Source organism: Phascolarctos cinereus, unplaced genomic scaffold (genome assembly GCF_003287225.1).
Source record: "Phascolarctos cinereus isolate Bilbo 61053 unplaced genomic scaffold, phaCin_HiC Scaffold_2;HRSCAF=192, whole genome shotgun sequence".
Lineage (NCBI taxonomy): Eukaryota > Metazoa > Chordata > Mammalia > Diprotodontia > Phascolarctidae > Phascolarctos > Phascolarctos cinereus.
This window is the reverse complement of record NW_027555625.1, coordinates 135739281-135763172: the sequence shown is the minus strand read 5'-3', so window position 1 is coordinate 135763172 and position 23892 is coordinate 135739281. Positions and strand designations below refer to the sequence as shown.

General features: G+C 39.1%; 1 protein-coding gene across 2 annotated transcripts; it reads left to right on the top strand.

The window, feature by feature from the left end:
• The first annotated feature begins 468 nt into the window (after positions 1–468).
• Positions 469–14789, top strand: THAP1 (THAP domain containing 1). Of its 2 annotated transcripts, none has more exons than XM_020969636.2 (3): positions 469–837; positions 10467–10662; positions 11035–14789. In XM_020969636.2, exons 1-3 carry the CDS (start codon positions 767–769, stop codon positions 11407–11409), a joined length of 642 nt encoding a protein of 213 aa, XP_020825295.1. In that variant the 5' UTR covers positions 469–766; the 3' UTR covers positions 11410–14789. The 2 variants fall into 2 exon arrangements, with proteins under 2 accessions (XP_020825295.1, XP_020825296.1); XM_020969637.2 differs by lacking the exon at positions 469–837 and adding an exon at positions 9394–9468.
• The last annotated feature ends 9103 nt before the right edge of the window (positions 14790–23892 follow it).

The window sequence follows — 23892 nt, the reverse complement described above, 5'->3', positions numbered from 1 at the left end:
AGACTAGATGCAGGACTCTGAGCAGGCCCCCCTCTCCCCAATCCTTAGCCTCAGTTTTTTTATGTGTACAATGAGGATCAGAAGACCTTCCGGCTCTATCTTTGTAGGATTCTCCTCCAGGAAAGCCTTTCTGAAAGGCTGATCAATACATTGCCTATCATTCACAAGGAGAGAGGGCCGATTCCGAGTCCACTACCTCCCCCGACGGAACAGGGCCGGTGGGCGGGGCTTGTGATTTCTCCGCCCCTGCAGCGGCATCGCCCCGCCCCTCGTGACTTCCAAACCCTATCCCACGACGGCCTCTCTCCTCAAGCCAAGCCTCAGCCCGGCCTCCCCGCAATAAACTCGGGCTTCGCCGACGCGAACTTCGCAGGCTCCGCCCCATTCCCCCTCGGCCTTTCAGGGGTAGGGAAGGCGCTGGTCGAATCAGCTTCGCGCGAAGGCGTCGGGACTCCGCCTGCTGCCCGTATCCGAGTGAACGTTACCTCTGGGCGACGAGCCAATCAGAGCCGTCGCCCGCAGCTCCTCGCGAGAGGTGAGGCTGAAGCTGCCTCCGCCATCTTGAAGATGGGAGCAGACGGGCGATGGCTGTGGTCCTGCTAATGCAAACAACAATACAGGCGCATTAAAAGCACCCTGGAGTGAGGCGGACCTCCTCCGCTCCGGCCGGCCGGCGCTAAGGAGGGGAGCGGAGTGTCTAAGTCAGGTGCGCGGTGGCGGCGGCAGCAGCTGCTCCTGCCCGCCCCTACGGCCCAACGCCGGAAGGATGGTGCAGTCCTGCTCCGCCTATGGCTGCAGGAACCGCTACGACAAGGATAAACCCGTTTCCTTTCACAAGTGAGTTTCCGGAGCGCGGCACGGGAACGGGATCAGCCTTAGCCCCACCGGGGGATAGGGGGGCGCGCGGAGGGTCAGGAAAAGGGGCGGAGCCGGGCGCGTGTCCTGGTGGGCGCGCGGTAGCGGCTGCAAGGCGAGCGCGTGCGCTTATGAGGGGGCGGGCCCAGCGAGGGGGCGGGGCGGGGCCGGGCCAGCATGGCTCCTGGAGGCGCGACGCGCGGTTCTTGAAGTCAGCTTCCCGGCGATTCCCCGTTCGGCCTGGGGAGGCACCCGTCGGGACCTGAAGGGCTGGTGCCGCTCCGGCCCCTGATGACTGCTTTACGCGTTCGAGGCCACAGCGGCCTCAGACCCTTGCTAGCTGTGTGACCCTGGGCAAGTCATTTATAGCCTCAGTCTACCTCTGTTCCCTTATCTATAAAATGGGGGTATTGTTAGCCGGTACCCCCCGGGGTTGTCGTGAGCGTTAAATGAGATGTTTGTAAAGCGCTTTGCAAACCTCGAAGTACTGTTTAAGTCCTGTTATTATTATTGGTGGTTGGTAAGACAATGCAAGCATTTATCAAACGTTTACAATGTGCTAAGCTCTGGGGATACAATCATAAATATTTGTCATTCGCTGCACGTGACCTTGGTGACCCAGCCCAGGGTTTGAGCCAGTGGATTTCTTTGGAAAAGACCGGCGTACATTCCGCCCATTGCTTGTAATTTATTGGGAGCCAGCGAGTTAGGTTGGACTTTGAGTGGAAAGCCTTGGTTTCCCTCCTGCCTCCACACTGTCCCTGAAGCCATAGGTATATTACTGCCTCTCTCTGAGTCTCAGTGTTCTCATCTGTGAAATGATGCTATGAATGTAAATTGTTTCACTGGTAGTTTCTCTTCACCTTCACCCAAATATATTTAGTACTTTAAAACCTCTAGGCCTGATGCTTGAAAGGCTTTGGAGATAAGCAGACAAAGACGAAACAGCCCTTGCCCTGAAGGAGATTCCATCCTATGGGGGAGTCAATATGTACGTGTGTGTGTGTGTGTGTGTGTGTGTACACACACACTAATTTGGAAGTGAGATAGGTATTAGAAAGACTTCATATGGTCTGCTTGAGGTTCATTTTAAAGGAAACAAGGGATTCCAGGCATTGGAAATGGAGGGTATTCCAAGAATTTGTCAACGCACAGGTTCTGAGTAGGAAAAGAGGTTGTTAAGTGTAGGAAAAGAGGTTGTTAAGTGTAATGAACAGTAACAAGCCGGTTCAGTTGAATCAGAGAGTGTGGGAAGGGAGGTAAGAAAGGTAGTAGGTTGTGGGCAGATTGTAAAAGATTTTAAAAGCCCGAGGAGTTTATATTTGGTCCTGGCAGAACCGTGAGTTGACAAGGTGGTGACACAAAGTTAGGGATGTGGTAAAGGGTTGGAATGGTGAGAGACTTGAGGCCAGTAGACTAATTTGTAGGCGATATGGCCCCAGACTAGAGTGATAGTACTGTGAATGGACAGGAGATTGACATGAAACATGTAGAGGTAGAGAGGACAAGATTTGGCAGCTGATTTAAGGAAAGGATGGCATAGTTTTTAGACCTGAGTGGAAGGATGGTGGTGCCCTCCACGAAAATAGGGAAAATCTGATGTGAGAGGTTCAAATGAGATCGTGTATTTTCTTTGCAATCCTTAAGTACTATATAAATTTCAACTGTTGTTATGGAGTGGGGGAGTAATTGGAGGGAATATAAAGAGCCTGCCAGGGATCCCTAAATATCCCTTAGCAGCCAGAGGCACATAGGCTGACCGTGTTTTGCTCAAGAATGTTCAGTGCTTTCCTGTAAAGCAAATCTTTTTAATTCTGAACCTTTTTTTGTGTAGTGGACCTCTATGGCAGGCCTTAGAAGTTCCCCTTTTAGAATGACCCCTTTTTGGAATGTTTTTAAATGCATAAAATACATAGGATCACCAAGAAAACCAATGATAGTGAAATACCATTGGGGGCAGCTAGGTGGCACAGTGGATAGAGCCCGGGCTATGAAGTCAGGAGGACCTGAGTTCAAATTCCGCCTCAGACCAAACACTTGACAATTACTAGCTGTGTGACCCTGGGCAAGTCACTTAACCCCAATTGCCTTAAAAAAAGTGATATCATTAGCAAAGTAATTTTTTTAAATTCACAAACCAGGTTAGAAAACCTCTTTCTATCTAAAAAAGTTTGCTTCCTTGAAAGGTGTTTTCACTAATGGTTAAGATTTTTTTAGATTGTATCCTCACTATATCTGAAAACTAAGTTTGATTTGACCAATAAGTTCTAAAGAAGAGGAGTATTGTCATGGGCGAATTAAAATAATTCCAAAGACTATCCTGTAAAATGAGAACTAGGCTTGTTGTTGATTGGCCCAGCTGGACAGAACTGGAAGCAGTGGTTGGGGAAAAGGGGAGGGGAAAGTCCAGAGAGACAGATTTCTACATGGCAAAGTGGAAAGAACTCCAGGCCTGGAGTCCAAGAAGACCTAAGTTCAAATTTGACCTCAGACACTAGCCATTTGACTCTGGGTACATTACTTAACCTCTCTTTGTCTTGTCTGTTAAATGGGGATAATAATAGTGACTACCTCCCAGGGTTGTTGTAAAGATCAAATGAGGTAATTGTATAGCATTTAGGACAGTAGTTGTCCAAAAGTACCTTGGATAACTTGTGAAGTAGTGAGTTCCTAAGAATTATAATAATAATATAAGCATTTATATTGTACTTTACATACATCATCTCATTTGATTGCTGGAGATCTTCAAGAAAAGGTTAATCAATCACTTGTTGGAGTCATTATAGAAGGGATTCTAGTTCACTAAGTGAACTCATCAAGTCCCTTCCAAGTGTGACTACTTTCTGAGAATTATTAATTTAAAATTTTACATTGAAAAATAGATTGAAATCATTTTAGATAGCTTTTCAGTAGATTTTTTTAAAATGAAGACTATCTGTAATCATATAAAAAATGTTCTAAGTCACTATTTATTAGAGAAATGCTAATTAAAACAACTCTGAAGGTACCATGTCACACCTATCAGACTGGCTAATATGAAAAAAATGGAAAATGTTGGATGTTGGAGGGGAGATGGGAAAACTGGGACACTAATGTACTGTTGGTGGAGTTTTGAAATGATCCAGCCATTCTGGAGAGCTATTTGGAACTATGCCTAAAGATCTATAAAACCATGCATATTCTTTGACCCAGCAATACCACTACTTAGGTCTATATCCCAAAGACATCCAGAAAAGGGGGATATTTATAGTCGCTCTTTTTGTGATGGCTAAGAATTGGAAATCAAAGGAATGCCTCACAATTGATGAATGGTTAAACAAGCTTATAGTGTGTGATGTAATGGAATATTATTGTGCTATAAGAAATGACAAGCAGGATGATTTCAGAAAAACCTAGAAAGACTTACATGAACTGATGCATAATAAAGTGAATGGAACCAGGGAAACACTATACACAGTAACAGCAATATTATTCGATGAAGAACTATGAAGGACTTAGCTAAATCTCAGCAATACAATGATCCAAGACAATCCCAAAAGGCTAATGATGAAGCATACTATCCACCTCCAGAGAAAGAACTGATGTTGCTTGAATACAGATTGAAGCGTGCTGTTTTTCATTTTTTCTTTCATTTTTTTTATTCTAGTCTTCTTGTACAAAATGACTAATATAGAAATATTTTACGCAGTTGTACATGTCTAACCTATACCTGATTGCTTACTGTCTCAGGGAGATGGGAGGGGAGAGAGAGGGAAGGATAGAATTTGGAACTCAAAATTTTAAAAATATTGAAGAATTGGGAAAAAAGTTAACACTGTTTCATTTTGCTATTAAAAATCAACTGAGAATTCTAAAATTAAAGAATTATAAAATTTAAAACTGGAACAAATCTGAGAACATAGAAGCCCCCTCATTTTATAATTCATTTTCAAAGAACACCATTTACACTTAAATTTCAGGGAGGCTACCCTCTATACCTTCCCCCCAGTACATGTTTTGGCTAGCGTCCAAAATTCAGTGTTTTCATTGTGATGTGAGGACAGCCTAAGTAGACTTTTAACCCGTCTAAATTCACTAGTTTGCAGAATTGCTGTTTAACATGGACTGGGTACAAGTATATGTGCCAGTTAAACACTGGATACTCCATTAGTAAGAAAGTTCTTATGATGAAATCAACCAACCAACATGCTTTGGCTGAGCTCACACTATTCAGTTCATACTCCTACAGTTCAGCACTGTGAAGGATACACAAGTGTAAGCTTTCAAAGGTTTTCAGATCTATTTAGAAAGATCACTGACACTTGTGAAACAACAGTAAAACACTGTAAGACAGTAGATCTTTGTGTAGTGCTGACGCTTCTGTGAAAATTTAGAGGCAAGGGATAATGAGGTATTGGAGTCATTGTGGCTTCATGTGGGGAAAAGAACATGGTTTTCCTCGGCTATCAAGAGTGAAGGAAATTTGAGGCAGATATTAAAGTAGAACAGATTTGCTAAAGCTTCCCTGTATAAAGAGGAAAACAAGTGTTACCAGAATTTCAGGGACTCTTATAAACTTTTCGTTTTAAGGATTTTTCTTTCGTGATATGAGTACAGCATAATATTACTGTTAATATTTTGAGTAGTGTTATTGATAGTTTAATAAAATAAAATGAATTTTTCCTTTTGATTATGTGATTTCTAAAAGTTTACTAAAATTCTTAAGTATGATTAAACCAGAGGTCAAAACTTTCTCTTTTTTTTTTTTTGGCTTTTTTTGGTGAAGCAATTGGGGTTAAGTGACTTGCCCCGGGTCACACAACTAGTGTCAAGTGTCAGGCAGGATTTGAACTCAATCAAAACATTTTTCTAGTAAACCACGTAGCCAGTTTGGTATGGAGCTGCAAAATAGTGAACATTTACCCGACGTATAAAGGTCTACAAAATACTTTACATATATTATATGTATTATTACATTTGATCCTCATCACAGTCCTGGGAAGTAGGTGCTATTATTATCCCAATTTTATTTATCCATTCATTTATTTTTAAAGACTGGATCTCCCATCTCACTCAAGCTGGAAGTGCAAGTCCCACACTGATCAGCACAGGAGCTTTGACCTCTATTTCCAGCCAAATGTTTGCCCTTCTTAGTCAACTTGGACCCTCCATCCCTCTCTTCCTTTACCCTTTCTCTCCACATTAATGCCGAACAATACAGATATCTTAGCCTGGTGCAACTCAGAACTCCCCAGCTCAGGACACCCTCTCTTCCCCACCAAATCCTGAACCTCCCTGGTAACTGGAATTACAAATATATGCCACCACACCAGGCATATTACCTCTATTTTACAGATGAGGAAATTGAGGCAGGCAACAAATGACTTCCCCAGAATTACATATCTGTTAAGTGTCTGAGGCAGTACTTTATATTCAAAATCTTCCTAACTCTTAATTCTAGCAGTATCCATTGAACAACCTAGCTAATTCTTATATACAATAATAATTTAAGCTTTACAAAGCACTTTACATAATCCCATTTGGTCCTGACAACAGTCCCTTGAGATAAGCATTAAAATTTAGGCTCATAGTCGTGACATGTCCCAAGCTGGATTTGAATCCAGTCCCAGTTGACTCTAGAATCCTTTTGGAAAGAACATGTCTGTGAGAGGCAGCCTGATGGAGGCAGGAAGAGTGACATTTGCTGGCTGTGTGACTGTGAGCAAATCCTTTTTTTATGTCTGTTGTCTATAAAATGGAGATACTATTTATTATTTGTACTGCTTATTTCCCAGGAGGGGTTCAGGTGTCCAGCAGCACTCATGAGAATCGAAAGCATTAGAAGGAGATCAGCTGTTACCTTGTTAACCAAGAGTTTTTGGTCTGCTCAGCCTCCTCATTTTGTGCACAAGACAACTGAGGCTGGGAAAGGGGAAGGTATTTGGTCAAACTCCTACAGGTGGTAGATAGAATGGCTGGCCTTCCTCTGACTCTACATTCAGGGCTATTTCTGCCATACTGGCAAGTGCCAATCTTTGTAGAGATATGCTAATTATGTGCAAATACATATGTGGTACTGTTAATATTTTAAAGGAAAGTTCTAATGAGGCTAATCCATGTGCATGGCACAAAAGTGCAGAAATTTAGTCTGGGCAGTGCTGGTGTTTTAGCAGGCGACCTTGGACCAGTCATTTCTCTGGGTGTCAGTGACCTCATCAGTAAAATAAAGATGATCTCCAAGATTAATTTCATTCTTTTCTTAGGTAAGATCATAAAATTATGAAACTTGATGGTTTGAAGAGACCTTAAAGGTCATGGTATGGTAGGAATAATATTGGATTTGGCAGAGGTCCTGGATTTGAATCTTGGCTTGGCTGTTCTTTCTCTGTGATCCTGGCAACATCACTTACCTGTCTGGCCTCCAGTCCTTCCTCTAAGATGGAAGGGTTGCACTAGATGAACTCTAAGGACTCTTCAGCTCATAATCTAAAATCTTCTTGTCTAATAGCATATATTTACATAGCATTTAGAGTGTTCATGGGCATTATCTCATTTAAGCTTTACCTTAAGGTAAGGAGATGTGAAGCAGATGCTACAGGTGTTATTATATATTTTATAGTTGGAAACTGAGATTCACAGTAATTTACCCATGATGACATAGCTAGTGTCAGAGGCAGGTTTTGAACCCAAGTTTTTGGATTAAACTCTAGGTCCAGTAGCAGTTTGTCTACTATACCAAAATGCCTCTCAAGTCCAGCCCCCTTTATTTTATGAATGACAAAATTGATTTGTCACTAGATGTTTTATTTTTAATATAGACAGATATTAAATTGTCGACAAATTGCCAGCTGAATAAAGTCTAATCTCAGGCTTTGGTGATAACATGCCAACATCAATGTCCAAAAGAAACTTTGATACCCTTTAAATAATGATGAGGATGGGAGCTTAATCCCAAAAAGGAAAAACCCTGGACTTTCTCACGTGGCCAAATCTCTGGTATTTGCCTGAGGCTATAATCCCATCAGCTGGCCTTTCTTTGTGGCTGCACCCAATCTCCCAATTCTGTTACCCTTAACCTAGCCTAGCCCTCCCTATGGTCCCCTGCCATTTCCCACACTTAATCCTACCAGGTCCCAGGAGTTGTGTTCACCCCAGCTTACTGGCCACTCCCATTCAGATATTCCTTAGACCCCTCCTCCACTCACCCCAAACTACTTGGCCACTCCTAGATCCCTCCCACAGTCTTTCTGTATATAAGGTTCATCTTGTCACCACTAAGGTGCTTAGATTCTTGGGGCAGGTAGGTGGCTTAGTGGATAGAGCACCGGCCCAGGAGTAGGGAGGACCTGAGTTCAAATGTGGACTCAGACACATAACACTTACTAGCTGTGTGACCCTGGGCAAGTCACTTAACCCCAGTTGCCTTAAAAAAAAAAGCCCTTAGATTCTTAAATCTGTTCTGATTCTTAGAATCTAGCCAGTGTCTCACAGACTCTCAGATTCCTCAGGAATCTGGCTAATATGGCAGATCTTTAATAAACCTTGTCTTTGGCTGAAAGAAGGCTTGGGTCATCAATACCAGCAGAAATCTCTAAAGCAAGCTCTTCCTTCACATAGAGACTTAAAGTGATTTTTGTGAGAAAATTTCTATTTCAAAAAATATACTTTGAAATTTGAAAATCAAAGCAATTAAGCTGAGAGTAAAGAAACATTCTTCAACCAATTCCTATTTATTTTCAAAGGACTGTTTAAACTTCTTTCTACTTTCCAAGAATGATTTTGTGGTTGGGAAAATAGAAACTAAACTAGATGGACCTTGAAACACAGGGAAACTTAAAGCTACCTTTGTAATTGTCCTGCTGGCACCTAGGCCAGGAAGGAAGGAGAGAAGAGGGGAGAAAGGAGTTTCTCAACCAAAGGAGTTATGTTTTGGTCAAAATGATTCTGAAAGGCTTTCATTCTCTTCCTGTGGATTAGGAATTAATTAGGAGGCAAAACACTAAGTGATGTTCTTTTCCCATTTTTAGAAATTTACATAATTACAATAAGAGCATTAGATTGGTTCATCATGCCTTACTGTGTAATAATCTTGAGCAAATCACTACCTCTTGATTCAGTTTCATCATATTTAAAATGAGGGGTTAGCTTTTAAGATCCCTCTCTACTCCAAGAAGAGTGTTTGTTTTATCTTACTTTGGAATAGTCAGAAGCATCTGTAATACACTGGCAGTCATTGTATGTTCAGTCTCATAATTCCTTTCTGTAAGATGTCTCCCAGCTTTTTCCTAACATTGTCCTGGTTAGGTAGAAACTAGGGATGATTGAAAGTTGACTAGAGTAATCCTTGTACAGAAACTTGTTAAGAAATTGATTCATTTTTATTTGTAGATATTTTCCCTGCTTCAGGAGTCCAACTGTAGATTATTTTTAGTTTTCTTCCTTCTTGAGCTTATATTCTCTTAAGTCTTTAGAGAGTAATGTGGAATATGAGTGTTGAAAAATTATGTAATTTGGGAATATTATAATTTTTATCTTGGCTCCTATGGTTCATTGTCCTAGGTGGAATGTAACTGAGCAAGAAAATTGTTTGCTATATTGCCAAGAGTAGCTGGTGATTATGCATCTAATTACCAAGTTAAGTACAATCAATGACATCCTTAAATACTTGCTTTTTATTTTTTTTAAGTTTTCAGTGCTTTTTCTGAGTTTATAGTTTTTATTAAACTGAATGTTTTACATTATGTTACTAAGGGTTACTTTAAAATAATTTTATGAAATTTTATGAAAACTAATTTTTCACTATAATTTTCGTAAACGAAACTGCTGATGATTTCCTGCTTCATCGGTTGTTTTTTTCTATTCTTTTACTGGTTAAGCTCAGTCACTAATAATTCCACGTGTTTATTTCATAGAGAAAGTTTAGTAGTGTCTGACTTTTAAAATTTTTAGATCCTGGGTTGAAAAGAAATTGTTAAATAATAATTCTTTTTCCCTGAAAGGCACTTTACTTCAGATTCTCACCTTTTCACTGTCTGGAAGATAATTATATTCCTTTCAGGAATGAAATTTAACTATGACTTATTCAAATGCATTTTAATTCAGCTCTTATGCAAGATGTGTTTTGGGTGTCTTTCTTTTGTGAACCTTTTAAAATGCTATTAAAGAATAAAACTTAGCCTTTAAAAGGCAATGTAGATAAATGGAGCTATTCTCCATACAAAGTTGCATTCTGCATTTAGACTACCTGCCTTTCCATGTAATAGCTCTTGGCTTTGTGATTTAATCTAGTTATTTTCCTCCTCTCTGAAACCCTACTCCTGTTGGCTTTCTCTTGGCTTTGAGGTGAACTGACTCTTGCTACTTGAAGACTCTGCCAGTAGAGAATAAGCTGGGGTAGTTGTGGCATTCAATAATAGACTATATATGTGTCCGAGGGCTGACCTAGCTAAGTGCATACTATATCATCTTATTTTCAACTGCATGAAATGTTGGAGATCTCTGTTAGTGAACAGGAAGTATCCTCAGTGCTGGAATTTTGGAACTTTCAAAATTTAAAAGATAATAACTTTCATAATTCCTCAAAAAATTTCACAGGCATGACAAAATTACAGAATTGAATTATTCTTTTGTAGGTTTCCTCTTACAAGACCTGATCTTTGTAAAAAATGGGAGGCTGCTGTCAGAAGAAAAAACTTTAAACCCAGCAAATACAGCAGTATTTGTTCAGAACACTTTACTCCAGACTGCTTTAAGAGAGAGTGCAACAATAAGCTACTGAAGGAGAATGCTGTACCCACGATATTTTGTTTTACTGAACCACATGACAAGGTAATAATGATTTTTTAAGTTAAAAAATGGTCTTATTAATTGTAAATGGTTTCATGCATAATTACTTAATCCACTTTTTATCTTAGTCCAAGGTTATAGTATGCCTAAACAAATATGGTGCTATACTTTGTTTTTCTGTTAATCAGTTGAAAGTTCAGTCTCAATACATTTTTCTTCTTAAATGATTGTCCACAAATCTTTATTTTATACACCCCTTTACATAAAAATGAGGTTAAAAGTTTAAAAACTTCAGTTCTGTCAAGAGAAAAATCTTTTAATTATGTTTCAAATAATGACATTTAGGTTATTCAGGCTGGTTATGGAGGTCAGTTTTATTTTGAATGATGTAATTACTTTGCCTTATTGTTTTAGAATGAGGACCTAATGGAGCAACAAGAGCAGCTCCCACCCCCTCCTCTCACGCCTCCTGTTTCCCAAGTCGATGCTGCTCTTGGATTATTGATGCCACCTCTTCACACCCCTAATAATCTTGCAGTTTTCTGTGACCACAACTACACGGTAGAAGATACAGTGCATCAAAGGAAAAGGATTCAGCAGCTTGAAGAACAAGTGGAAAAACTTAGAAAGAAGCTCAAGACTGCACAGCAGCGATGCCGAAGACAAGAGCGGCAGCTGGAAAAGCTCAAGGAGGTTGTGCAGTTTCAGAAAGAAAAGGATGCATTATCTGGAAGGGGCTATGTGATTCTGCCCAACGACTACTACGAAATAGTAGAAGTTCCGGCATGAAAACATCCACACACACACTGAGAGGTCCGTATTACAGGGCTTCATCAGATGAACAGGAGATTCGTTTGGAAAATTAAACATTCTTAATTCCTTATGTAAAAGCACTTCAGGACTTTAAAACAATAAAGTGGATACGTAATGTTAAAATGTAAATTTTGTCCATAGTAATTTTAGTTTTTTTACAGTTTGACAAATTTTAAAAGTTACAGACTAACCTCAGAGTGACAAGTTTATAATACCTGTTTTGAGATAGATTTGTTTTTTTTCTATTTTCAGTATTTATAGAAATAGTATAAAATCTGAAGTGAAAAAAATTTCATGCAGTGAAAATGATGTAAGTCTAAAATGAAAAATACTGGAATCTGTTGGTTGAAAGAACTGGAGATGATTTGAATAGAAAGTATGGGTCAGATCATGAAACATACCTTGTCAGCGTAAATTGACCATATTTTAAAATTAGTTTATTCATCTCTCTGCATCAGTTGGCCAGGCTGTGTTTTGTGTCAGAGGTTTAGTTGTCTCTGGGAAGGAAAATATTAAAATGCTTTCAGATTTGATAGTTAATTCTTTTCTCCATTTTCTGCATGCTTTTGCCTAAAATGTTTTCATTGTAATGACTCAAAAGTTTTTCAATACTAGTAATCTTTGCTTTACAGAGTAGATACATTCTAGTTCTGTTGACCATAAAATGAATTTCTTTAAGGCTTCTACTTACCTTCTCTACCCCTCAACCCCATTCCTATTATGACATGTTTCCACAAAGGAAAAAAAAACTGAGTAAACTATTAGAATTTTTTGGCAAGGAAGGGATAAAAGATGGTATCTAGATCCACGACATACTCTTGGATCATTTCTCCTCATCCCTTTTGGACTGAGTTTTATAATGTGTTAATAGTGCTGATCAGTGGGGCAGCTAGGTGGCGCAGTGGATAGAGCACCGGCCCTGAAGTCAGGATGACCTGAGTTCAAATCCGGCCTCAGACCAAACACTTGACACTAGCTGTGTGACTCTGGGCGAGTCACTTAACCCCAATTGCCTTAAAAAAAAAAAACTAAAAAAAATTTGTGCTGATCAGTAATATCATTCTTCAGTAAATATTCCATCTTTATGGACTCTATAACCTAAAACTCCCTTAGGTTCCTTTCAAATAGAAAAAAAAATTAGTTTTTAAAATTTCCTACGTTATCATAACAGTAGTAATAATAACAGCTCACTTTCTTGTCTAGCACTTTAAAGTTTACAAAGCATATGTTTTCTCAGTTTAAGTGCTAAATTCTTTATATCAAGTTTTCTAAAAATGAGGGGAAATAGACAGTCCCTCAACTCTCCCATCCTTTCCTAGGGCTACCCACCTCTCTGACAGGTGATAATCTCTGACCTTTTATCTAGAGGAGAGTGTTACCTTATGCCAGATATGCCAGTGTTTGAAACCAAAATGTGTTCCAAACTACTGCCCACATGGAGAAGTTTAAGCATTAGACTTCCATGTTTAACATTTAAGAATATTTTAAAAGTGCATTGAATAATGACCCTATTATTGATAGAGCTGGATTGAATAGGGGTTAGAGCTATGACTTCACTAGTATAGGGAACTTGGAAGTTGAAGGAACTGCCCATGCACCTTGGCACCTTCTCTGCAACTTAAAGTCTTAGTTGCCCGGAGTACTGAGAAGTTAAATGACTTATCCAGGATCACACAGCTAGGCCAACCATACTACCCAGTTACAGTATGGGAATCACAGGTTTTCAGTTACTTATCCAGACCTAGTCTTTTGGACTCGGATTCACAGTGGCTTAATTTTTCTAAGAAATCGTTGAAAAAACTAGAAGTATTAAAATTAATTATTTGAACCACATTCATTCTTCGCTGATGGCTATCACCTCAGCATTAGTTTTGAATTGAAATTAGAAAACTATCTCTAGCCATGCCTGGACCTTAGGCTACTAATGAAATAAAAACCATTGCTAAGCATTATTTTGCTTTCTTGTGTTCCCCTCAGCACTTGTTAAAGAATATGGATGGGTAAATGATTTACTCTTTCTTCTTTACATCATCAACTTGAGGTTGTTTCTATGCAAAAATCTGTCACTATGTTTTCAATCAGTATTTTCTCTCAAACTTCACTTTGAATTAGGACTAAATATTCAACTCAATGTAGAGATTAAAAACCATAATGACATAGTATTTTATTTTTAACTCTCTTGCCTTATCAGAAATAAGTACCAATCTAGAGAGAACTGAACAATTAACACCTACTTATCTTTAAAATCTGTTAATGCTTTACTGCAGGTATTCTTAACCTTTTTTTTTTTAAATGTGTAATGGACCCTTTTGGCATTCTGGTGAAGCCTTTTTGAAATGATGTTTCTAAATGCATAAAATAAAATACATAGGATCACAGAGGAAACCAATTATATTGACATATAGTTATAAAAACATTTTCTAGCCAAACAAGTTCATGGATCCCAGGTTAACAACCTCTGATTTATAAGATGAATTTGGAGTTCAGCTGATTTTTGGGAGACCTAACTTTTAAAATGCAAATTGTTGATGTAAACTTTGTTGTTTTGATGTCAAAAAGAGTAAGACTTTTAGTCTGAAAAAGATTCTCTAAAAGCACGATACAGTAAAACTTCATTAATCTGGACAGTTTGAGGAGACCAGTATGAATTGTAGAATATTTTTTAAATAGATGCAGTCACCCATGGTAGTAGAACATGCCTGTAATCCCTGCTACCAGAGGAGGCTGGTTCAGGTGGATCACTTGAGTCTGGGAGTTATAAGCTGCAGTAAGGCTAACGCCAATCAGGTGTTCACACTAAGACCGGTACTAGTAGTGGGAGAGGAGTAGGTCACCCGTCTGCCTAAGGTGGGCAGGTGCAGATCAGGAACAAGTCAAAGTTCCCATATTGATAAATAAGTGGATCATCTTGTCGATGGACAGACACTACCTTTCCATCTGGACAAGATAGGAGGATAGCCTCAAAAAATATAGTCTTCAAAATTTTAACTACACACTATTTCCATTGTGTTTCATGGGCCCTGTATCCTAGAAAGGGCCTACTGGATCTGTCTCCTTGAATATATTGTTGGTTTGTAAGTTTCAATGTCATTTGCAGGTAAGCAGTTCTAATAAAATTCTTTTGAGTTAAACTTGCCCTTTATAATCTTATATAACTTTTGCTAGTAGACCCTGTCATAAACTGCAATGAAATCTTCCAGATTAGTCCAAATGAAGGAGGTTTTACTGTAATCCAAGTTAGAAGAATATTTTAGCTGTTTACTTAGTGAATTTGTGTTATATGTACTAAAAATTAACTTCCTGTCTCCTTAAAATAGGGAAGCATGATGTTTATAAATTTTCAGCTGATTGGCCAATTCTTTTTTATTTGATGGAAAAAGGAAATTGTTTATGTTGTTAACATTTTTTTTTTAACAAGGCAGGTGTGTGATTCCTTTCCCCATGGTGCCATGCAATAATGGTGAAGCCAGATTGAGACTTGATTTGGTTTGATAGTTTACATTTCTGGGAATATTAAATTATATTTTAAAAGCAATAATTCCCCAGCTCCCCAAAAATCCACTTGCTGCTGTTCTTGTTTTGACATAAATCACATAAAAAGTGATTTACTTAAAAATCTGTAAGGCATTCCAGAATTTTTAAAGGAAAGATGTCACCAACTGGTAATAGCATCTATAAGGCAAAACCCAAGGCAGCTGCCCATCCAGCTTTTTCTAGGGGCCTTGTGAAAGTAAATAACCTTTGAAGGGTCCTGCTTTTAGTTTAACTGTATTATTTCAGGTCGGTATTGTGTACAGTGCTATGTTTAAGCATTTTAAAATGTTCGTGTGAAATAAAAATGCCAAAGAACTTGCATAATGGTTTAAGAAGTGAAGATAGACTATACAAAAAGCAAAAATAATTGCACTTAAGTAATAAGTATCCTTTTCTAGGACTATGTGGGATTTGACCATGAAAGATTTTGTTCATGTGAAGGACTCATAAATATTTTTAAAGCTATAACAACCTGCTGACAATCTTAATTTTATTAATTATTCTGCTGTCTTGAAATTTTATACTTCCTGTTTTAGTTCTTAAGCCAAGATTTCATAATTAATAAACACTGTTAGAGTTGTGCCAGGATCAGTGATACTCAATGAATAAAGGTGTTTTAGGTGATAAAACAGGTTGTTGCTGATAGATTTCAGACTTGATACTTACATTGTTTTCAAGAACAAAATTTCACTGAATGAAATACTTGCTTATATTCAAAACTACTTTAATAGCAAATTAAATATTTTAATAAAAAAAAGTTTTAAAGTATTTGGCTATAAGTATTCAACCGGTCATTTACTACATGTGATGAATCGCAGCACCATTACCCTCTGATAGTGCTTTATTTTTAGAACAGAAAATATCCCAAAGTACCTTTGTACCAAGCCCTAAATAAATTTCACAATAGGAAAAGTATTATAAATACATCAGGAAATAATGAATTCATTTGGCAACGCTGTCACCTGCTCAGCATATAAGCTTAAGCCAGTCATTAAACTTTACTGATGAGGAAATAGGGCCATGAAAAGGTAACTGACTTCTAAGTTTCCTTCAGATTCTAAAACAAGGCTTGATAAATTCAGATACCAACAGTTTCCCTGTGGCAACTAGAATTTGCTACGACTGTGAGAGGAAAGGAAAAATCAGAAGTGTGTGTGTGTGTGTGTGTGTGAGAGAGAGAGAGAGAGAGAGAGAGAGATGTTTATTTTATCTTTGCCAGCGTACCCCAACTGTAAAAGAAGAATGCGCTTTCTGTAAGAGAGAGGGGTATATATTCGAGTTGGAAGGATGGGCCTGCCTCTTGGCAGGGAAGTGGCTGGCAAGAATACTTATCCTAACTACAAAGAGGGAGGATGTCATTGTAGAGATATTAACTTAGGGCTTGGCAGACAATAGCTCACACACAGAATAGGGGAAAAAACAGTGGGCCCCTGAAGAAGACCTTGCCCTTAATAGCCTTGTTCACTAACCATCCCTCTGACAAGCTACAAAATTTTGCTAAACTTAACTTGTCCTGTGTGATTTGCAGACTACTACCTATTTCACTTTTTAAAGATAGACAACATTTTTTCCAGCTCTGGAGTACCTCTCCTGTTTACGGTCTTTCCAGGACCACTGGCCAGTAAGTCACTTCTGCCAACTCTTTTAGCACTGAAGAGCAGAGTCTGTCTTGATCTGGTAATTAGAACTTAGTGAGTACAAACGAGTTCTTTCTTACCTCTTTATATCCAACTGATAGTTCTTTCTAAAACCCAGATAAGACGTTCCCTTGCTTAAGAAACTTACGTAGCTTTTCCTCATAGAAATGCTTTCAAAAGTATTTAAATTCGTTTACTGTCTGGCTTCAACCAGACTGCTCTCCCTCACTCCTCATGTACTTTGATCCAGACAACCTGGCCAATTCTCTATACTCCATGCAAGATATTTTGTCTGCCACCTTGGTGCCCTTGCTCAAGCTGTGCCCCAATTCCTGGGTGCACCTCCTCCTCTCCTTTTCCTCTTGGAATTCCTACCTGTCTTCTAGGCCCAGCTCAAGCCTGGCCATCTACAGAAGGCCTTTCCAGGTTTCCTCATGTTAGTGTTCCAACACTCCAAATTATTTGTGTACATTTTGCATTAATTTCTCTGCTTACATCTTGGTTTCTTCCTGGAGAAAGGAAATTGCATTTTTATATTTTTTGTTAAATATTTTCCAGTTACATTTTAATCTGGTTCAATGCTTACTGGAAAGTGTTGCTGGCAGCAGTGCCCTTGTTTGACACTTCTCATTCATACTTTCGTTCTGCCCTACAAATGTTTCATCTCCACAATCCACAAATCTGGTCATAACCTCTTTAAAGTACTAAAATAAATCAAAGTCTTGGGTTGAGGAATAAAGCATCTTTAATTGAGGTAACAGTGCAGCAAACCTGCCACCCTGGGGGATGTCCAGTGATTTCCCAACCAAAGAGACCAATGAAAACGTTTTCATAATTTTAGGGGGAGAGAGGGAGGAGATGGTATGAGGTGGCAAGGCCTGGTTTTGAGACTCCAGTGACTCTCGCCAATCCGGGCAAGGAAAATAACTTCATTTTGTTTTGCCCTTCATGCTGTGAATCCCAGTGGAACAGGGCAAGGACATCAAAGACCTATACCCATCTTGAGCCAGGTTCTCCCATGTGGCAAGATTTCAAGGATCTAGGGTATGGGTCAGCTCAACCTAATCAAAAGTAAATATCTTAAGAGTAGGAATGCAAAAACATTACTGAAATTCTGATATTACAAGGAACATTTAAGGGAGTGGCATACATAGTACATTTAGTATTAACAGTTTCTGTCATATTAACAATTTTGTCACCTCCTATCCTTTCCTCTTTGCTGGTGCCTCCACCTTTCCAGTCACATTATTACTGCTTTCCCAGATTGGCTCGGTGGATAGAGAGATGGCCTTGAATCTACAAAGACCCAGGCCCTGCCTTTGACACCTACTTGCTGTGTGACACTTTGCAAATCACTTAATCTCTTCATCAAATCGTCTAGCATTTATTAAACACTCACTATGTACCAGGCATTATTCTGAGTACAAAGGCAAAACAAAACAAGTCCTTTCCCTGCTCTCAAGGAGTTCATAGTCTAATGAAGGAGACACCAGGTAAACAACTATGTGCAAATGATATATATATATACACAGGATAAAGGGAGGAATGGTTTCTAGGAAAGGCACTAAGATTAAGGACAAGTAGGAAAGGTTTCTTGCCAAAAGTAGGACTTCAGCTTGAACAAACCAAGAAAGCCAAGAAGCAGATTTTATTCCAGTTACGAAGAACAGCCAGTGAAAATGCTCCGAGTAGGTTGTGAAGGTAGAAAGGGCCAGATCTGACAATAGATTTTACATGTAGGATGCGAGTGTGTGTGAGGAATCATGGACACCAAGGTTTGGAGCCTGGGTACCTGTGTAGATTGTAGTGTTCTGAACAGTAATAAAAAAAATTGGGAAGAAGGGTTGGGGGTGAGGGTGGGGGTGGGAATCTGATTTGGATTTAGGACCCATGGAGCTGAGTGGCCTTGTCTGCATGTGAAAAGGCCAGGAATCGACTGAACCATTAGCAGATACAAAGAATTGTTTCCCAGAAATAGGTTGCCTTTTTATCTTGGGGTCCACTCATTTATTTAGCTGGGAACCTTAAAACACCAGGGGGATCCTGAACACTTGAACATAAAGGTTAGTTTGTGGTTATTGGGCTTTAAAACTGTGGCCCTGTTTATCTCCTAACCTACAGAAATGCAAATTTAGGTATTGATTTGGTTTGACACCATTTGCCCTGGGGACCCATCCTGTTCCAAGAAAGAAAATGGAGACAAAAGGCTTGGACTTTCTGCATCCTGCTCTTTGTTCCAGAGAGCTTAGCTCCTGGGGCTGAAAATCAGGCTTGGGTGGCTTCTACTGGGCCTTGAGTAAATTAGCTGACTAAAACGGTTGGATGATTCCCCAAGTGAAATCTAATGCCTTTCTTCCATTGAGTTTTTTTTTCCAATTTATCCTGTATGTGGGGGTTTTTTTGTACATTGTTGTTTACATGTTGTCTCCCTCTATTAAACTGTGAGCTCCTTGAGAACAAGGATTCTCTTGCCTTTCTTTGTAAACCTGGTGTTTAGCACAGTGCCTGATGAGTGTCTTGGGATGGACAATCCTAATGGAATGTAGTCCAGAGGAGAGCTTGCTTAACCAGAATTATTTGAAGTGGTGGATGGTCCTTGTCAACACATTATGATCAAAATGGTGGTTCCTAGTCACACACAACATTTTAAAAATGGTACTGTTCTCTCTCCACACAAAAAATCTAGGCATGATAAAAAGCTAGATCAGTTGTGCCAAATTCTTATTATTTTCTCTTGTTCCTGTCATCATCCATCATTTTTTTTTAATTTTTAAAATTTTATTTCTTTGGGTTTTTTTTTTAGTTTACAACATATACTTCTGTAAGATTTTGAGTTCTAAATTTTCTCCCCTTCCCTCAGCTTCCCCCTCCCCAAGAGGGCATGCAATCTGATATAGGCTATACATGTACAATCATATTAAACATATTTCTGCATTAGTCATGTTGATGAGGAATGGGAGCTAGACCCTAAAAAAGGAAAAACCCTGGAATTTCCCACATGGCCAAATCTCTGGCATTCGCCTGAGGTTATAATTCCATCAACTAGCCTTTCATTGTGGCTATGCCCAATCTGTTACCTTTCACCTAGCCTAGACCTCCCTCTGTCCTCAGGCCACTTCCTACCCTTAATCCTACCTAAGCTCCATTCTCCCTTGGTCACTCCTGGAGTTCTATTACCTCATAGACTACTTGGCCTCTCCTAGATCCCTCCCATAGTCTTTCTTGTTTATAAGGTCCATCTTGTCTCCATTAAGATGCTCGGATTCTTATAATCTAGCCACTGCTCTGATTTTCACTATCTAGCCAATAGCTCACAGATGCTCAGATTCTGTAAGAGTCTAGCTAATAAGGCGAATCTTCAATAAACCTTGTTTTTGGCAGAAAGAGGGGTTGGGTCGAATTCTTTTGGACAGGACCTGCATGTTATGATTTTGGGGTCCCAGGGCCCCTAACCTCTAGACCTGATCAATGTTGTAAAGAAGAATTAGAACCAACGGGAAAAAAAAACATGAGAAAAAAGAAACCAAAAAAAAAAAGAGAGAGAGAAAATAGTATGGTTTGATCTGCATTCAGATACCATAGTTCTTTCTCTAGATGTGGAAAGCAGTTTCTAACCATGAGTCTTTTGGAATTGTCTTGGATCCTTGTGTTGCTGAGAAGAGCTAAGTCTATCATAGTTGATCATCACACTATGTTGCTGTTACTGGGTACAAGGTTCTCCTGGTTCTGCTCACTTCACTCAGCATCAGTCCATACAAGTCTTTCCAGGTTTTTCTGAAGTCCGCTTGCTCATCATTTCTTGTAGCACAATAGTATTCCATTACATTCATATACCACACCTTGTTCAGCCATTCCCCAATTGATGGGAATTCCCTCAATTACCACCACAAAAAGAGCTGCTATAAATATTTTTGTACATGTGGGTCCTTCAGAATAGAAAGGCCAGTTGATGGGCTTATAACCTCAGGCAAACGCCAGAGATTTGGCTGTGTGAGAAAGTCCAGGGTTTTTCCTTTTTGGGATTTAGCTCCCATCCTCATCAGAAGGAAGTATGGAAAGTGCTTTATGATGTTGTTCAGAAATTTTATTTTTATACTTTTAAAATATTATTTTATGTGACTTTTGTTTTGAACCTAGAAAGTTATCCTGTCCTCAGGAACTCTTCAGGGATGCTTGAGATGGATGTAGGGAATTTTGGGTTCCCTCAGGTCCTAGATCCACTCATGTGGTTTGGGTCCAGTTACCCAGATCTCACTTCATGTCCACCCAAGCTTGTGTTTTGGCTTTACCTAAATTTTGTTAAATGTTTATATTTACTGATATCCATCTCATTCTATCTTGTTTTCAAGATACCCTCTTGATAAAATGGCTTAACTGTGTATGTTTGGTTCAGGTTTGGGTTCTCTTGTCTAAAGCCTATAAAATGTAAACTTCTAGAGCCTGGAAGAGAGGGAGTCACACATTTTTCCAACTCACTCTCCTCTACCAAACAATCTAATAAATTTCTTTCTAAAACTGAGATTTTGGGGCTCATTCTCATAACTAACAGAAGGAAGGTAAGAAACAAGCATTAAGTGCCTACTATGTGCACTTTGTTAAGCACTTTATGACTATCTTATTTGGTCCTCGTAACAGCGCCTTGTAACAGGTGCTATTATCCCCATTTTACAGTTGAAGAAACTAAGGCACAGAGAGGTTAAATCACTTGTTCAGGGTCACACATCTAGTGAGTACCTGAGACCAGATTTGAACCCCATTCTTCCTCATTCTAGGCCCAGTGCTTCATCTACTGAGCCTCCTAGCTGTTTCATGGGCAGCTCACTAGAACCTGGTTTTCAATCCCTGCTCTGATACTAAATGTGTGACCTTAAGCAAGTCACTTAATTTGTCTAGGCCTCATTTCTTAATATAGAAAATGAGGAGGTTGTATTAGATGGCCTCAGAGGGGTCCTTTCCAATTATAATCCTATGACCTGTCACTTTTCTGCTCAAGAAATTCAAATGGCTCTGGCAGCCTGGTGGAGTAAATAGAGAGCTGGCCTTGGAGTCAAGATCAAGTCTTGCCTTGGACACACACATTGGCTATGTGACTCTGGGCAGATCATTTAACTCTCGGCACCTCAGAGAAATCTGAGATGTCATTCTCTCTATCATGTCTATATCTTGTATGTACATGTTGTCCCTCACCCCTACCCCCTTTCAACTATGAGTTCTTTGAGGGGAGGGACCACTTTTACTCTTAAAATGCCAGGCAATTGTAAGTGCTTAATAAACATATTTTTGATTGATTAAAGACAATTCAATAAAACAAACTCCTTTAGAATCTTGACCTTTCTATTTGCTACATACATTTTTGCCTTTTTCTCTCTAGTATCTTATGCATAGCAAGTACTGAAAAAAATGCTTATTGAATTTAATTGAATTGATTCCCTAAAAAATTTAACACTATGGAGCAGCTTACAGAAACTGACATACATGGTGATACCATAGAAGGGATGGAGTTGGAAGGAAACACATCAGGATGCTTAATGCCTGGTGCTTTCTGCTGGGAGCAATAATGGTAGAAAACAATCGATAAGCATCTAGTAAGCCCATCCACCTTTGGTGTCTACCTGGCACTCAACTCTCGCCCACAGCTCCAAGAAGCTGTAGCTTGTGCAGTGACCACACCTAGTAAACCTTTTCGGCAGATGGGATAAACCAAGTTGAGGGTTACCTACAGGCCTCAAACCCATTGATGAGTCTACCCCAACCATATGGAGACTTTCCCAGGCCGAATGGGTGGATGAGAACAATTTGTTCCAAAGGCCGCAAAGGCTGCTGAAGCCCGGCGCTGAGGAATGCCTAGAGCTTGGTCAGACATCAAAGATGCCAAGGTCATCCGCTGCAATCCGGCATCTGACTTTTGTCTTGTCACCAGACTTCAGTGACTCAGGAAGAGAGAGTGAGGCTGATGAATTTGGGCAACTCTGCCTCACTTCAGTCCAATTCACTCATGAGTCAAGACATCTCCCATTGGTCCCTTCAAAAATGAAGGATGACAATTAAGTACCTTCTATATAGCAAGGAATTTGCTAGGCACTGGAGATAAAAAGATAAAAATTAGACAGTCTCTGCCCTCAAGGACTTTATTTTCTACCAGGGGAAGACATTCAAAAATAAATAAACTCACAGATAAAAATATAGGATATATATATGTATACAATGAAATATATGTATACATATATAAATGTATGTATATATGTATACAGCTAAACACACACACACAAATATATACATATAGATACAAAGAGAAAGAGAGAAGGAGGAAGAGAGAGAGTCATAACAGTTTTTAATATCTTTTCTATTTGGTTCCAGCATGGCCATTTTAATTGTATGGAAAATCACATAGGTGGCCAAGGCTTTCATTATGGTATAATTTAGGTATTCTTTTAACCCAGTTAGGAAACTGGTCAGGGGGAAAAGATTTTCTGTCTTAGCATTATAATAGCCATTTGCTAATTGTAGATCCTAGACTACTCCCTCCATATTTGTTGATCAATTTATCTGATATAATTTTTCCTCTTTCAGTTATCTTTTGACATGTAAGCCTCCTTCCTCTCCATAAGTTTGCTATAAATTTTATGTTTATCTTTGAAATATAAAATTTTAACTATCCTTTCTTTTCTTTTTCTTTTTGCAAATGTAAATCCTAATTGTACCTTTTTTTTTCTCTGAAGTAACTAGAAACTACATAGGAGTAAGGTCTATTACCCAGAGGAAATTTAGGCACTCTGAGCATATGATGGGGGAGAGGGGATAGAGAAAAAAAGGGGAAAAAAAGGTTACATAATAACTATTTTGTATTTAATAGGAATAGCAAATTGTACATAATAGATTTGCAGTTTCGTGTACAATCATCTTTTTTTTTTCCTATTCTGTTATGGAAATGCTTGTTTTATTTCTTAAGTTCAGAATAAAATAAATAATTTTTTTTTTAATTCCAGGCACAGGAAGAAGATGGACAGTCTGGGCAGAGGCGTAGAGACAGGAGATAGAATGTCATATGGAGGGAAGAGCAAGCAAAGAAGTTTGGGTGTCTGAAGGATGCATGAGAGGAGGAATGGCTGAACAAGTCACAATATATGATTGTGATGGAATACTATTGGGCTATAAGAAATGATAAAGGAGATAGTTTCAGAAAAACCTGGGGAGACCTATATGAACTGATACAAAGTCAAGTGGGAGCAGAACTAGGAGAACATTATACAGATTGACAGTAACATTATAATAATAGTCAACTCATAAA